General features: G+C 40.0%; 1 protein-coding gene across 1 annotated transcript in view; it reads right to left on the reverse strand.

The window, feature by feature from the left end:
* The window catches only part of ELP2 (elongator acetyltransferase complex subunit 2), a 105945-nt gene that overhangs the window by 29673 nt on the left and 57863 nt on the right, over window positions 1-18409 (reverse strand). Inside the window, exons 10-13 of the mRNA XM_072152804.1 lie at window positions 14584-14684; window positions 12349-12480; window positions 7580-7729; window positions 5617-5805 (exon numbers count right to left, since the gene is read on the reverse strand). Coding sequence (XP_072008905.1) covers window positions 5617-5805; window positions 7580-7729; window positions 12349-12480; window positions 14584-14684 — 572 coding nt within the window. The remainder of the gene's footprint in view (window positions 1-5616; window positions 5806-7579; window positions 7730-12348; window positions 12481-14583; window positions 14685-18409) is intronic.

Genomic DNA, 18409 nt, shown 5'->3' on the forward strand with positions numbered 1-18409 from the left:
GCTCCCAACAGAGGCCCAGCCGACCCCAATGTAGTAAATGGCTTTGAACACAAAAACTGATTTGAGATTGTGTCATTACTTTACATTTTCTAACCTACAGATAGTGTTTGAGGACTTCCATTCAGCTCATTTTATAGTTCCCTGATTATTCCCTGCTCAGAGGATGAGATGGTGATGTCACATGAAGAGGATTATATCACATTATTTACCAAGGCAATTTCAATTTTAATTTCACAAGATGCTGGAATTCGTACACAACCTATGGTCTTATGACATCAATTCTTTAATGGTTACCTCCTGAACTCTATATTCAGATTTCAATTAATTTAATCTAGACAAAGGGAAACAATTTAGTTAAGTAAATGAGGCTGATGAGACTTGAAGGTCAATAGGAAGTCACACATGTAAGAGGCTTGAAGGTAATCACTTTACAAGGTGACATTAAGGAAACGGATATTGAAGCTGCTGTATAGCCAATATATTGTATAAAAGACACAGGATTTAGTCAATTTAACATTTTTTTAGTTTCCTGGTCGAAGAGGATGACTTGCAAGTGTATGACATTAAGCATTAGACATTTTGTTGAATGACTGTCATTTGTAATTTATTTTACTAGTGTAACCCTATATTAGAGCCCCTTTGGGATGACTAATCGCCCCTTATGTTTATCATAAGAATAGAGAAAAACTCTCAAGACAGATAGGAAATTAGGTGAGGCAGTCTTTTGACAGTCTCAAATAATATTCCTTACAAGAGATGAAAAATCAAAATCATGACAGGGCACAAGAAACCCTCAACACCCAAATAAGAAGTAGCCTTCAGGTCACTTCATTATTTATTATGCTCTAGGCCAGTGGTGGCGAACCTATGGCACGCGTGCCACGGAGGGCACGCGCACCATCTCCCCTGCCGTCTATATCTTGAATCAATGAAGCTTCAGCCAGCAGGCTGCTCTGTGCTCACTAGTGCTGCCTTACACTCTCTTACTCCCCTCCCACTCCTCCCCTGCAGCCCGGAAACACGAGGAGAGAGACGAAACTGCAGGAGCCTACAGCAGCCTGTAAAGATAAGTGTAACAGGAGGAGGCAGGAGATGCTCTGTGTATATGTCATAGGCAGCAGGCAGGCAGCTTTGGGACACTAAACAACTAAAGATCCTTATTGTTTAGTGTCCCAAACTGCCCTGTATGACAGCTTCCCATGGCCACATATATACTGCCCTTGGCCCAGATCTCTTGTCTTGTTGCTGTGCCATGCTGCCAGTGACCCTGGGGTGTACTACACTGCCCTCACTGACAGCATGGCACAGGTGCCCAGAGCTCAGGACCAAGGGAGATATATATAATAGCCACAGACAGCTGTCATATGGGGACATTTGATAGAAAATTCACCTGCCTGATTCCATGTAACTTTGTAATTCAGTGCACCCACACTCGCTGTGTGGGGCTAGTGCTCCTCACTGGATGGGGGCTAGTGCTCCTCACTGGATGGGGGCTAGTGCTCCTCACTGGATGGGGGCTAGTGCTCCTCACTGGATGGGGGCTAGTGCTCCTCACTGGATGGGGGCTAGTGCTCCTCACTGGATGGGGGCTAGTGCTCCTCACTGGATGGGGGCTAGTGCTCCTCACTGGATGGGGGCTAGTGCTCCTCACTGGATGGGGGCTAGTGCTCCTCACTGGATGGGGGCTAGTGCTCCTCACTGGATGGGGGCTAGTGCTCCTCACTGGATGGGGGCTAGTGCTCCTCACTGGATGGGGGCTAGTGCTCCTCACTGGATGGGGGCTAGTGCTCCTCACTGGATGGGGGCTAGTGCTCCTCACTGGATGGGGGCTAGTGCTCCTCACTGGATGGGGGCTAGTGCTCCTCACTGGATGGGGGCTAGTGCTCCTCACTGGATGGGGGCTAGTGCTCCTCACTGGATGGGGGCTAGTGCTCCTCACTGGATGGGGGCTAGTGCTCCTCACTGGATGGGGGCTAGTGCTCCTCACTGGATGGGGGCTAGTGCTCCTCACTGGATGGGGGCTAGTGCTCCTCACTGGATGGGGGCTAGTGCTCCTCACTGCATGGGGGCTAGTGCTCCTCACTGCATGGGGGCTAGTGCTCCTCACTGCATGGGGGCTAGTGCTCCTCACTGCATGGGGGCTAGTGCTCCTCACTGCATGGGGGCTAGTGCTCCTCACTGCATGGGGGCTAGTGCTCCTCACTGCATGGGGGCTAGTGCTCCTCACTGCATGGGGGCTAGTGCTCCTCACTGCATGGGGGCTAGTGCTCCTCACTGCATGGGGGCTAGTGCTCCTCACTGCATGGGGGCTAGTGCTCCTCACTGCATGGGGGCTAGTGCTCCTCACTGCATGGGGGCAGTGCCCCTCACTGCATGGGGGCAGTGCCCCTCACTGCATGGGGGCAGTGCTCCTCACTGCATGGGGGTAGTGCCCCTCACTGCATGGGGGTAGTGCCCCTCACTGCATGGGGGTAGTGCTCCTCACTGGATGGGGGTAGTGCCCCTCACTGCATGGGGGTAGTGCTCCTCACTGGATGGGGGTAGTGCCCCTCACTGGATGGGGGTAGTGCTCCTCACTGGATGGGGGTAGTGCTCCTCACTGGATGGGGGTAGTGCTCCTCACTGGATGGGGGTAGTGCTCCTCACTGGATGGGGGTAGTGCTCCTCACTGGATGGGGGTAGTGTTCCTCACTGGATGGGGGTAGTGCTCCTCACTGGATGGGGGTAGTGCTCCTCACTGGATGGGGGTAGTGCTCCTCACTGGATGGTGGTAGTGCTCCTCACTGGGGTAGTATTACCCGCTGTATTTGCTCCTGCTTTGTGATATAATTGCTGATGATGGACTTTCTTTAGTGGTCTTTTTATTATCAGTATGGTGGTATTTATCTTGTTGTACTGGTAATGGTCATCATGTGGCAGTATTATATGTCCCTTATAAAGGGGGATTGTCGGTAATTTTAGGCTCAATAGCCGGGTTGGCACTCTGCAATGATAGCGTAGACTTTGGTTTGCAGTTTGGGCACTTGGTCTCTAAAAGGTTCGCCATCACTTCTCTAGGCGTTATCCTTAAAACATTTTAATAAAAGACTGATTACAAACAGAACATGCAAGTTGCAAAAATAGAGGTCCCTTTTAACCCTGTATAAGCAGAGGTGGACAAGCTCCCCCATATGTTTATAGCCACTCTATATAATTAACATAATTAATGCTTGACTCGTACAGGGGCTATAAGGGACTCCCCAGTTCTCATAATTGGTGGGGACCCTACCCCATCTTTACCATAATTTATCCGTAATCCCTTTTATAGTACCTACCCATTTTCCACAGTCAGCTCCAGTTCTCCCATGACTGATTAAAAGCAAAGATTGCTTATCTAATCTATTTCACCTATTCAACTATATGACACAGACTACTTATTAAAGTCAGATTCCAATTTGATGTATAGTGATTTTTATACGGTAATTTCCACCTTTTTGTGCTGCTCATACATTCACGATCTCCAGTCCCAAACAATATACACAAAGAACCAGTGACTTGCATAACATATGTGATATTAGAAAAAAAAATAAACAATACTAATATGAAAACATATTGCCTTGCAAATATGACATTTCTAATGCTGCAGTATAAAAGAATAAATGATCAATTATTATTATATATAGGAAGGGTGGGTTAGATGTTAAAAATTTATCAAGATTTAAATGTTCTAACCATCTGGACACATGTTAAGTGATAAAGGTCACAGCTTTAACCAGCGTGAACCCAATACTTAGTTATGTTTTAAAAACCCTATTCACTTTAATGGTATTGGATTACTCAAAGGACAATAACTGCCTAAAAAAACAGGCTTCCTTCATTCTATGGGTCAGTAATATTATGGAGACACCAGATTTCTATATTTTCTTCTAAAGTTTTATAAATTCTCCAGAATAAAACAATGTGGGGAAAAAACAATAGTTTTTGCAAGGCTGTCTTTGAAAAGGTATAACACTTGTGATTGAGGGTTTATTTTTGGTGGGACATGGCTGTATTTACACCAGTGTCATTCTGGAGTAGATCCTTTATTTGATCACTTTTGAGGAAAAGGGGGACGAGAGAGGTAAAAATAACTTTGGTGTTTTTTTAATGCAATAAAGATACAGTTTTAGTGTATGGGTCGCTACGAATGAGTCAATACTATATGTGTAGGATTTGTGTGATGATTTTTTTTTTAATAGGTTATATACACTAGGGTGCTTAATGATGCCGGCTCAGCTCTGATGGTGAGCTGAACAGCACAGTGGCAGATATATCCATAAACAAGAGTTTACTAGTAGAGCTCATTGAAGGATATATCCATCACTGAGCAGGAAGGGTTAGGAGATGAAAACCACTGAACTCCACTGAGGTTTGGGGCTGAAGAGAGTAGATTACACAGATCAGGGCAGTGCACTGAAGGCAGGGGAATGTAGATTTCATCCAAGTTTACCTCAAGTGCAGAAATTCCCTGCTTGTGTCAGAACTCCTTTGCCAACTCTCAAACAAAACATGAACTATTCCTATGATTGGTGGAACAGTGATCACATGCAGTATCTCACTGCAACAAACCACCGTTTTGTCTCTTTAAAAAACGAAAAAGGTACTGAAATTTTGATATGTCGTGTAATCGGAATCTATACAAATCAGTAATTGGACAACATATGGAAATTCAGGTGGAATATTGTGCACCATACAGTCTACCTATGTAGACAAAGCAACAATGAACCATATATTTACAAGACTAGGAGGTAACTATAAAGTGTACTCCATAAAAGTGAATGTGATGAATTGCTAGGATAAGTGTAGCTCAACAAGCTTACACCTGGAGCGATAGTGTAGCTCACAATACTATGCTTTAGTAGAAACCCTAGCATTTAAAGGAAATCTACCATCAAAATCAAGCATGGTAAATCAGGCACTGTAACTGTGTTGATCTTCTTATATTTGTTATCCATTGCCTCTTTCCTTCTAAAATCTAATTTTAAAATTATACTTATGAGCCTGAGGGGAGATCCTCAGTGCTGTAAATTCAGGTCGTCCCTCCCCTGCACTTCATGCTGCTGCTAAATAACAAAAGAGGGTTAGATGAGACATGTTATGCGCATTGTAACAGCCAATAAAGATACATCACAGACAGGCTATAGACACATCCACCAGTTCCCTTCAGGATCATTAGCAGAATTTTAAAAGTTTATTTTACAAGGAAGGAGGAAAACAAATAATAGCAGATTACCAGACTAACGGTGCCTGGGTCAATGAGTAAGTGTCCCTGGTTTATTATGCTTGATTTTGAGGGTAGATTTCTTTTCCATGTGCTCATCAGAACCGGTTACAGGGTAAGTACAGGGCTGCATGGAGAAGGGTGGGAGAGTGAGCCCAAACATAGGACATATCCTATAATTTGCGGTGCGGCTATTTGTGCAGCCAGATCAGGGCCACAATGACAGCTGTATGAATAGGGCGTAAAGGTTTATTCAGCAATGTTACATGCATAAAATCTTTACCTGGAAGTAAGTGTTAAATCTTTTTTTACCCCGAGTTATTCAGTTTTTTATTTCTGCCCAAATGTCATCAATAATTATAGATGCAGGAACTTACATTTAATAGGATTTTGTCCACCGAGATATTAGAAATGCGACTGAAGTTTTCAATAAAGTTCCTTGTTGCTGAAAAAACTCTGAGAACTTTCTCATCTGCTCCTGATACATACTGGAATCGTCCAATCATTGCAATACACTGCATGTCATAGCCATGAACCTGAGGCCTTGCTATTTCATGCCATGTCACCTATGTAGAGAGAAAAGCTAAATCATAAAATTACATTTTATTTTAATGATAAGCTGAAAAATTATACAGAACTTCCCTAACCCCACTTTTTCGTTTTAAAAATAACTTCCCTTTCATGGACACAATTGCCACAGTTAACTAATTTCAAGCCGGTAAAGCGCAGGAAAGGAAAAAGAAAGATTTAAAATTAAGGGAGAATATGGTGTACAATACTGTCTTCCTATGTAAAGAATGGGGCTGTACAAGAAAAGAGAGGCCTTTCTTGTAATGAAAGACTAGAAAAATTGCATTTGTAAAAAAAAAAAAAAAAAAAAAAAAAAAATTAAAAATATTATATATATATATATATATATATATATATATATATATATATATATATATATATATATATATATATTCTTTACAAAGATCTACACAAAAAGCTGAAAAATCTTCTCGAGGAAGACAACCAGGGGGTCACAAGACAGTTGGCAGCTGCCTAGAATGACCTCTTAAGTGGTTGGATCACTGAGGACATATGGAGCACAACAAATAAAACACCTCATACGGGAGTCCTACAAAGGTGGTCCTTAGAGAAAAAACATTGTTAGATCATTACATTTTATTTGTTTTAGATGACTTGCTACTCATGAAGTCTGGTTGCTTAGCAACAAACTTGGCTCTTTCATAGACCTCTTCAATAGATTTCTAGTGCATAAAATAGTTATTCTTATTCTACATTGTGGTAATATTTTAATTTTGTATAAACAACTCAGTCTCTATTGTAAGGTGAACCTAAATAAACAAATACACAAAGAGATGTACAGTTCTTGAAAGAACAGACATAATCTGTCCATTACCTTCCACAATGTCACAGTACATGGACAGTTTTCAGTGTGTAAAGTGCGCACCCCCACCTACAGACATACCGTATATACTCGAGTATAAGCCGACCCGAGTATAAGCCGAGACCCCTAATTTCAACACAAAAAACTGGGAAAACCTATTGACTCAAGTATAAGCCGAGGGTGGGAAATGCATTGGTTACAGCCTCCCAGTATATAGTCTGCCAGCCCCTGTAGCATACAGCCTGCCCAACCCCTGTAGCATACAGCCTGCCCAGCCCCTGTAGTAGGAAAAAAAATAACACTGTACTCATCTTTCCGACGTCCCCCATAGGTCCTCTTCTATCTCAGACAGAAGAGGACCTATGGGTGACGTCAGAAAGGTGAGTTTTGTCTTTATGTTTTTAGTTGACTCGAGTATAAGCCGAGTTAGGGTTTTTGAGCACAAATTTTGTGCTGAAAAACTAGGCTTATACTCGAGTATATACTTTTTTACTTTTTACTATATTTTACTTTTTTCTAAATGCATGCATCTCAGAAAGGAGTAGCCTTGGCTTCATAGTCGTTGTAAAATGTTCCAACTTGCCAACTGGTAAATTTAAAGGTGTCACACTAGTATCCCACCATCCCTAAACATAAAATTATGACAGATTCCAATAGCCACTGACATATCGATTTCAAAAATGCCTTTTTTCGCGCATAGGAATAATTATATTGATTTTAATTGTTTCCCTGGCTCCCTGCCAGCAGTGTGTGGTAAGTCCTAGAGGGGGCAGTTCAAATGGCATAAGTTTTCCTCTCTTCAACCCCTCTTCCCATCTTGTAGCCCTCCCCCTCCGATAGAATCTCCCCTGCTCCTTCCTCCCGCTTACATCAGCACACCGCTGCAAGCCATTTTCGTTTGAAATGAAAATTAATAATTAAAAGATTTAAAAGCAAACAATGGATACCTGTCTCTGGCCACTTCTTTTCCAAGGAGCGAACAGTCTGGTAGTTTGGTCTGTGCCTACTGTTATTATAAATTCTCCTTCGGGGTCCCACCTCAGTCCCTGAACACCATTGAAGTGTCCAGACATCACAACCTGAGGGATCCACTCCTCCTAAATATTAGATATAAAGCAACAAATGTATAAAAGTAACAAGCATTGAATGAGCACAATTAATACTTAAACTAAGCCCCTTACAGATGGCTGAAAGCTTACTCCTTATCCCTCCTTACAAATGAATGACCGTACTACTCAATGCAGTGAATGTGGCCATGTGCTACTCATTAAAATGTTTGTGTGCAGGGTCCTTATACGTAAAGGCCGTCCTTCAACTCCCAACTGATGCACAAGTAAAACCAGCCTAGTATTTGACACTTTATACCATTTTTACACATAAAGTTTGCACCAAATTGAAGATCATGCCTATGGATGCACCAGTCCTGCTGCCCAGCACCAAGCAACCACTGTTCATGATATTCCTAGTGACAGGTTCCATTTAAGAATAGAGCAAGATGTAATGTAGTCATTAGGGTTGCGCCGATACCAGAATTTTGAGTGTGATACGATACCCAGAAAAGTATTGTGATACTCGATACAATATTTTCAAGAAAAGAAAAAAAAGTATTATCTGAGTGTTTAGGGTCTGGTCACATGGGGCATTTACATTACATTTAGAAATGCAATGCAAAAGTCACATGCCATCAGTAACGGTCAGCCAATGAGCTGCCAGGAGAAGCTTTAGTGCTTTAGGAAAGTGTAGTATATGTGTTGTAAAGGTTGTCCTAGTCATGTTAATATAAAATACTATACTAAATAGTAATTTAGGGCTTATGAAGACAGGAGCTTTTATGTCCACTGTTTCCTATGGGTCTGTTCACATGTCCAGTTTTTTAACAAATGTGCACACAGCGTGCAGACCAGGTACATACATACAGACCAGGTCAATGGAGCTGCAAAAAATGGACGGCACGTGCATGTCTCTCTATGGGAGGTGGAATGTGGAGGTTGTGGGTTCAAATCATATAAGTACCATGATTTCGATGCATCGTGCAACCCTAGTAGTAATCCACAGACATATATCTCTGTATGCACACTAATACAAGATATGCTGTTAATCAGCAACTAGGACCACCTACTGGACCCAAGAGCACAGAAAGAAGTGGGATTTCAATAAATTTGCTACAATTTCTTATGTGTGAACAGGAAGCAAGCTTCATACAATATACAAACCTATTAAGAAGATTACCTTTATAATAACATACATCAAGTAATTTATAAACATTGGAGATTAAAAAAAAATTAAGGAAGCAGTATTTGAAAAATTAAATGGTAGCAAAATGTAAAGGAACCTGTGAATGCACAATGACTTGTCCTACTGGGGATCCAACACACTGGATTTTGAAAACACTTGTTAAAAGACCTCTACCACCAGGATTAAGATTTGTAAACAAAGAACACGGACATGCTGGTATTTGTGGCCCCTCTGGCAGGATTCACTCTTCTTACCATTGTTTTTACAAAAAAAAGTTTTTATAAATGATGCAAATGAGCCTGAGGGGCTCCAGGCTCAATAGAGACTGTCAATGGAGCCTGGAGCTCCTCAGACTCATTTGCATCGTTTTTAAAACCTTTTTTGTTAAACCATTATCCTGTTGGTAGATTACCTATAACACTGATATGCTCAAGAGAGACTAGAAAGGCTCACTGATAGTTCATTCAAAAGCGACTGTTCCTGATACTCAAGCTTGCATGTGTATGGGGTAAGTATGTAGGAGAGGAATAAAGAATCAGCCTATCTTCAGAGTACAAGATTGGACAGTTAAAACAAAACTTCCTGACAGGTGCCAAGATGGAAGGGTCAGAACTCTACCAAGAACATTGTAAGGCCATTCAGCACAACAATATTGGTGCCTCTGGTCAGCTTTACATTCTGACCCTTTCTCTTTACAGTTAAACAAGCAAACATATTCATCATCTACATTTACCCATTTCAACCTACTTTACTGCTAATTACGGTATTAAATAATCAGCTTAAAGTGATCTGCCATTTAAATCTCAGCTCCTTCAGAAGTGCAATCTTAGGCCTTTAACTTTTTAATGGGCAAAGAGTATGCTGAAAGGTGCAGGGCACACAAGATAAAGTGAAGTGAAGCGGTGCTGTATACGGCTACCAAGGCGCTGTGGCAGCAGGCAGCTTATAGGTTTTATAAATAAAATAAAGACGTGCCATTTGGACTTCTGCTGCAATCAGCTCTAATGTGCAGCCATTCTGATTGTCATCTGCCCTGCAGAAATCACTGTGGAAATATGCCTTTCTCTCCTATAATGACTAATTACAAGCTCTTTGGTAGGGATTTGCCATGGCTCTCATTTACTCACAAGGAGAATTACCAGCTTGTTACAACTCTCGTTGGTATGTGGTACTTCTAAGGTGAAGTGCAAAATCTGAACAATGCTGTCACCACTCACATGCCACATCAGACTATCTGGTGCTCCTGGCTCCTCTAAAAGAACTAAACAATGGATTTACTTTGCGTGTTCCCCTCCTGACCTCAAATACACTGAGCACAATGACCGCAGTGTACTGTGGAGGCCTAAAAGTAGAGCTTCTCCCCGAAACTTACTTTATTATGGATTCCTAAAAGTTTGTGGACAGGATGGAAGAGATAGCAAGCTAGGCAGATAGGACACATGATTCTTTATAGAAAAAAGTGTTGTACTAGAGTTAAACCTATCGGTTGGCATAATCCACTTCTGATATTAACTCCTAATTCCTTCCTGTCGTACTGTAGACACTGTTCACACTTAAACAGAATCCTTTTCATTACAATTTGCGGAGACATCCACTCCCCTCTAGGTTTTTAAAAGTTTATATGTTTAAATACCACATTATCATTTTTTTTCTTAATATATTCAGCAGCCTCATGCCTCATATGTAAGTGAGGTCCACTTATGAATACCTGATAATGTGTCTTTAGTAGTTCTCTGTGGCTGTCTCCTCGTTGGAATTTCATCCCCATGTTACTGCACCCCTTACATGTCTCTTCTTCCCTTCCTTTTTCTGTTCCCTGCCATTATCTACTACCTCCATAATTTTCCTTAGCCCTACGCATAACGTCCCTCACTCAACTACCAAGATCTATATTGCAAATATTAATGTCTTACTGCAAACATGAGTAACTTCTATGTAAGCCTTGCTTTATATGGTTGGAATTTTTGCTTTGCTTTCTAAAAAAATAAAATTACTTGGCCATGTCTCAGGTTGAGACATCACATAAAGAGGGGAATGCTAGAATGAAAATTTCATACTCTACCTGAGGGTGCTGCTAAGTTTAGTGGGGCAAAAACCGGTTCCCTGTAATACCTAATATACAGTATAGGTATATCATTTAAGATGACCTGTCAACCTGAAAACAGCACTAAAGTAAAAACTAAAGTAAGCAGCTCCTAGTGCTAAAACATACGCAGCAGTGTTACAATGTTAGAGTTATCAGAAACCTCAGGTACAGCTAACAAACACTGCTGCGCTGTACACTAGAAACACCAGGCCGCTCTCAAAGCGATCCGACGTATACATGAGGGGGTGAGATTGGGGGCAGTGGCTGGCGCATGACGCACGGCAGTCACTGCTAGCCTATGGAGTGGGCGGGGTGGTCCAGGGGAAGAGGCAGCGTCTCAGACCGCCCCCTCAAGAATATGCCGGACGCTCTTTCTAGTGTACAGCACAGCAGTGTTTGTTAGGTAGTTTCCGATAACGCTAACATTGTAACAGTGGTGCGTCTGTTTTAGCACTAGTAAGAAGCTTTTAGTGCCGTTTTTTAAGGGAAACAGGTCCTCTTTAACAAACTTGAAAAGCCTTTCTTATACGTAAGTGTTATTGCTTGCCATAAAAAATAAAAACAGGAGGCTCTCAAGAGGTGTAATCAGGGTTCTATGAAATGACAGGCAAGGGGACAGGATTAAAAATATATAAAACCTCTTTTCATGGAACACACATATAAAAACTATTAAACAATTACAAATAATAATCCGGTATTATATAGAGTAAATGCATAACTGAATAAAACAGCAAAATGTCCAAATTACAGTTTTTTGGTTAACTATAAAAATTTAATAAAAGTGATCTTAAAGTTGTTCATTTCCCAAAATTATATAAATGAAAACTGCGGATGGACCCCTTACCCCTTAGACAGCTTTGAACATCCAAGTATAAAAATTGAAACATTTATTTTTTTCATGTGAGAAAAATTTGCTAAGCAATTGAACCAGTATAGCAAGTTTAGTCTGTTGTAATACATGGAATATGGTAGCTTTTAGATGCTTTGAAATGCAGGTATTCTATAAAATGCTTTATAATATAAATGTTTTCCTACAACAGTGGTGGCAAACCTATGGCACGCTCTATGGGCACCCGCACCATCACCCGAGCACAGAGTTCGCCAGACAGGACTCAAGGCCTCTTGTAGTCCCAGGCAGCCCAGGACCCTAGAAGGAAGCTACAATGATAACCCAAACTTCTTCTCCTTCTTTCTACTGTATTGGGTCCTCAGGTGCTATTACAATTTAAACCTGTGACAGATCAGAGAGTCACAAGTTACTGCTTAAATTGTCGTATTGGCACTTTGCTAAAAATATTTACATGTTTACAATCTCTTAAAGAAACAGCCTCAACTCTTGACATGACCTTTGTTCCTTTGTATAAAAACATGCACATGCAGACAGATGTTTCTTACATGTTTCTCTGGATTCCGACTCCATAAGTGCAGGGCTCCATGAAATGCATGAGCAAGAATCATCGACTTATCTGGGCTAAACTGGCAACCATAAAATCCTAGGGTATTTCCTCCAACCTCTCCAACACGTACCTTCATTGATAAAAGAAAACACATTATTTTTTTTAGTCCAATCTGCTCTGGCCTCTGCCAGCCTACACCTCAGATTACTGGCTTACATCTCAGACTTCTCCTTCAGTATTATGCTATGGAATCATGGAACCTGCCTGGGCTAGCTGACCCTTACACCAAGACTGCTCCAAGAGACATCATTGTGTGTGTGTTACAGCAAATTCTAGAACCCTGTAAAGGTTGAAAACCATCAGGGAAACTTGGATAATGCCCTTAGGATTAGACCTTTGCCGAGTCAGTTGGGCAACACGGTTGGTCCACACCTGCTGTGTTACTGTGACTGTGAATGTCAATAAGTTTACCTTGATTAATTTCCTGGAAATGATTATAAACTATAATCCAAGTATTATTTCTACTTTTCTTAAAGAATCAGATGTTTTATGTCACATTAATCAAATTTCAACAAGTTAAAAATGTCAACCAGCAGGAGTGATGGACAGAAATTTTTAGTACTTGAATATCGTCATCCACAATGACATGTGAGGGAAGACTTTAGGCTACTGGAGAACACAAATGTCAGCCTCCTTACAAAGAATGCCTATAAATGGATAAACTCACATACAATATTCTATCACTATCCGCCTGGTGTGCAACAGATTCCTATTTTCCCATCAGATAGCCTGCAAGCAAGCTGAAATGGAGTCCAACAGAAATGAAACAACTGTCCTTGTATGTCTGCTCAAACATGAATGCACAATATATTCAACCAGGCAGCAGGATGAAACCTACGAAATGGAAGAATTAAGTCTTGCACCCTTAGGGACATATTCCATTCATGACTGTTTTTATCTTTGAAATGTACAGAAAACTTACCGTATATACTCGTGTATAAGCAGAGTTTTTCAGCACAAAAAATGTGCTGAAAAACATCCCCTCGGCTTATACACGAGTCAATACATAACATGCATACTTAAAAAATATTTAAAAAATAATAAATGTATATACTCACCCTCCGGTGGCCCCGACGTGCAGCGCTGCTCCCCCGATGTCCGTGCGGGTCCTCTTCAGGCTTCCGCGCCCGTCTTCTTCCTTCTGCTGGGCGCCGCCATTGTTTTTCTCCCAGGCGGCGCCTAGTATGACGTCAGCAGCGGCGTGTCATACTAGGAACCGTCTGGGAGAAAAACAATGCACATATATTTATGCAAATTATGTGAAATAATTCTAGAACTGGTAACTAACAGGAGCAGGATGGGCTATCCCTCCAGAGGGGTTATGGGCAGCTCCAAGACATGATATTTTTAGAACACAAAACTGGAAATTCATTAATCATTCCCTTGGGGTCTGTTCACATCACAATCCATGAGAGGTTTGCTTTCATCAGGATTCCAATTAATAACTACTTCATCATATATCCCTACAATGGTGGAAGCTTCATCTGGAGATCATAGCTTATGATACATAAACAGTTGCTTTATGCAAGACCATTTATTGATCTTTAGAATTTTTGTTAACAGTCCTATTTTCTTGACTATAAAGACTAAATAGATTACAAATGCACCCTGAGACAAGAGCAACATGAGACAATACAATTAAAAGGAGAGCATCATTGTGAACCTTTTAAAAGAGCTGTCAAAGGTTCACAGGTCACTGCCACCTTGGCCCTCATGTACACAAACGTTGTTACTGTCCGTGTGCTATTTGTTGATACAACATATAGCACACTGACATAATTTCTATGTGCTCTTATGCACGGCTTTGGTTTCCATGCAAAAAGTAATATTAGGTTATAGCCGTAATTTTCGAGACATTTTCAAATGATAAAAGAGTCAGCAGTCCAATGCCTGTGTCTTGTATACACAGTATTATGACAGGAGGTGCTGTGGTATAATATACAGGAGCCTAGAAAACTCCACAGCAGCACCACATTAGGAGTCTTGCCCTCTAGGGAACCACATCCTAAAATAATGACATAATTTTTCTTCCTGACACCTAGTTAAAAAACAAATGTGTTGCTGCTTTAAAAGTTCATTAATTATGTGGATTCAAGAATGACAACAATCAATCCAAAGCTAAAGTTCTCATAAGTACATAAATGAAAGAGTAAAATGTATATACAGCACTAACCTGTTCTAGCCATACTCCAGTCTCCTCATCTGGTTCCCACAGAATCATGGTTTTATCCATTGATGCAGACAGGAGACTCATAGGTTGTACAATACTGCCATCTGAAGGACAAAACAGCACATTTCAATGCAGATTAAACCTGCCTGTGAATGGAATAATAAAACAGAATAATAAAAAAGCATAATAAATGGTATAAACCCGCTAATAAGCCTGCAAAGTATTAAACCCACTAGTATGACAGGATGCAGCTGGGGTTTAGACTGGAAAACATATTTGGCTTACCTTGTCGGTTGGCCCCAATTGTAGAATAGCGGGTGGAAAACTGGGTGGTCTTGTGCAGTCCCTTCTACAATTTTTCGGAATTGCAGCAATGGGCAGAGATAAGCCAAATATGTTTGGGTCCCTTTAACAACCAAACTTTGATGTTTATTTATGGGTGTGGTGGTCTGTAACTATCAGATTCTTAAAATGGGAAAAATATAAGCTTTATGTGGTAGCCCAACAATTATCAAAATAGTATAAAATGGGTCATCTGTTGTGCAACACTCTGTGTTTTATAGTATGTATAGTCACAAAAAAATGTAAAACCAACACTATGGTGATGGTTTTACATTTTTTCATTTACACGCAAGCGTTCACTGTCTCCTATCCTGCCCTTCCATTATTCCAGAAAATATTCCTCCATCCCGCACCTTTTTCTGCTACAAATAACGTAATTCACACTTCCATGCATGGTACCTAATGGGGAACAGAAGAACATCTGTTCACCTTCAGTTTTTGTTGTTTTTTTTTTGTCACGCTCTAAATTGTCAATAAAAAAGTGATGTATTTTAAAGAATGTGAGACATGAAGTGTGGTGTATTTTAATCTTCCCTTGTGCATTGCATTGTATTGCAGGTTTTACAGGGATAAAATGAGAAACTTGCATTAGAGAACGTTGTATAAATATCCAAAACAGCATCTGTACGTCTTTCAGCAGATAATCCAGAAATAAATGCATTGAGTTTTTGAGGAATTGAAAAGGTGAGTACAGACTTGAGAGAAGAAGCTGTAGCCAAACAAGAATATTAGACTGGTTGTGTGGATCCACATAAAATACATGCATGTAAACCTAAAGTTTATATGCACATTGGGGGATATAAAAAATGTTTTTCCCTACTATTGGTATAGAATTTAGCATCTCATTAGTGATTGTATATCATGTGAATTAAATGGGTGGAAGGTAGATTTGGAAAAAGGGTGGAAGGTTTGGAAAACATAGGATTAAAAGAAACTGTTGAATTCTGAATTGGCAAGTCACTACCCTGTGGTTTAACTTTAAAAAAAAATGGTTAGTTATTTTGAAATAGGCAGGAACTTTTTTTTTTTTCAAATACATAACTTAATACAATTTTAAAAAGAAAAAAAAGATGTCACAGAGAGGTTAATAAATGTCACGTAACTTGGTTGAATTGGAAAGAAATGCTGGGAAATTCTATAGATAGTTACGCAGTTTCATCAACCATAGTAACACTGCAAGTGGTACGTCAATCAAGTGCAACCAAGAATGGCAAGGAAAGGGGCAGGGCATAGATCTTTAGATAAAGGTAAGGTGGATAGCTGCACACAAAATTTACCATTATATTTTAATATTCACCATCTTATCTGTGCATAATATTTCTTTATGTGATAAAATAATTATGTGAACAGATTTTTTGTACAGATGTAATGAAAACTAAGGTACCGCAAGTTATGAAACCCAGGGTATTGTTTTAAAAGGGTAGGATTTACACGTCAAGTATATCCCAGAAGTTGTTGGAAGCTGAAACCCTGTATATGCTCTTTTATAAAAGGCTCTTTTTACATGTATATCTTCCTCCAATTCTATTGATCACCATGAAGAAGACACTTGTTATTCATTATTATGCATACCCCCTGTAGGTGTCCAATGGTTAAGAGTTAATGGTAAATAGACTTTTTGTGACTTATAGTGTAACTTGTCTATATATACTGCCATATTGAATCCATTGCGGACAGATTCCAATGAGCACCCAGCATTAAAGGGATTGTACTGTACAATTGTACAGGTATCATCTTGTTACTTTTGATAACTGCCTGTTTTTAACAACTAACAGTTTTCTTTTGGTTTTTGCACGTATGGAGTTTTTCATATATGATGGGGAATGTTACACCCAGTAAATTAGTTCATTTGCTGGAAGATGTTGTCGGTTTACGATGTATATCTTGTAGAAAAATAAATATAAAGGATGTAATATTAAAAATAAAAATATTAAAAAAATAAATATCATATATTATACAAAATAATAGACAGTTACCCCAAATATGACGTTAAAATGGTTGCCCAGGAATGACTATTAATGGCAAATGCTTACAGGGGTATTCTCACCTGGGCATTTACATTTATTAAATCTTATACACTTTTCATCAACTGCATGTTATTAAAAAAAACAAAAAAAACAAAAGAAACGTAGTTCCTTAGAAACTAGATAGTCATCCCTGGATTTGATCACCATTGCACTTTTCCAGTGGCCAGGCCTGCGCTATTGGGGCCTGTCTGACCACCTGGATTCAACATTTGTTTACCACAGGACAGCGGTGGGACATTTAGTAACTTCTGAGAATTATTCTCACTGTTAATTCGGATTCCATTAGTCCACCATGGCGGCCCCACCTGGAGGATGGCCCCTTGACCTCTGTAGTGACAGGAAGCAGAGAGGTTAAATACCCCACCCCTGTGCATCCAGACTCCAGTGACTACCAAACAATTACACTGGCCGTGGACGCAACCCCTTTAATTGCATGTTATTTTCACATACACATAATTCTTTATCATAAATAAAAGATCATAGTAGAATTATCTAGGGTGGGGAAAAAATACATGTGCCGTCATGGTGGACTAAAGGAAATCGAATTAACGTCGAGAATAATCCTTTTTTCATTGCATCCCCATGACGATTTATCAAATAATTGTTTTAAGGGAGGGACTACAGCCTGCAAGACCTTTTTACCAAAGGCTAAATTCTCTGGCATTTTGAATGTTCAGTGTATAGTGTTTGGCAAAAGTCAGTTGGCTAGACCAGGTGGCTGCCTTGCATATTTCTTCAATGAAAGCTTTTTTTTTTACTCTGCCTATGATGCTGCCATGGCTCGGCTTGAATGAGCTTGAATGTGATTTATAGGCTCCTTTAATGACTAATTAGATCCACCTGGAAGGCTTTTTTGCCTTTATTTCTGTCACCAAATTGAAGAAATATTTGTAATTTTTCCGCCAAAATTCAGTGCTTTCTATATAGTGGCCAGGGTTCTTCTCACATTGATGGAACGCCAAGCCACTTCCTTTGAAGACCTTGGGTCTTGGCAAAAAGAGGGTAGGCTGATGAAAGTCTGAAGAGACCTTGTGAATAAACGTTTTATCCAGTGTCAAGGCAACTCTATCCCCAGATATTCTAATGTATGGTTCTCTAACTGAGAGCGCCTGTTTTTGTCCTGACATTCTAGCAGATGTTATCACAATTAAGAAGTTGTTTACAAAGTTTTTTTTTTTTTTTTTAACTTTTTTTTAATAGATTTTAAGCTGCATTTATATATCACATACTTTACAATTCATACAATTATATGTTATTATACAATTTTCAGTCAAATGATAACAGTTATAAAACATGATACAGTAATTTTCCCATTTACAAATCTCTTTTTCTTCCCCCTTTTTTTCTCCCTTCCCCTTTACCTACCCATCCCCGCCCAACCGTATCCCTAGATATTCACCATTGATATTTATAGATTCTGTTAAACAAAAAACCAAAAAAAAAAAAAAGTAAAACAAAAC

This window comes from Engystomops pustulosus, chromosome 5 (genome assembly GCF_040894005.1).
Source record: "Engystomops pustulosus chromosome 5, aEngPut4.maternal, whole genome shotgun sequence".
In the NCBI taxonomy this organism is placed as follows: Eukaryota; Metazoa; Chordata; class Amphibia; order Anura; family Leptodactylidae; genus Engystomops; species Engystomops pustulosus.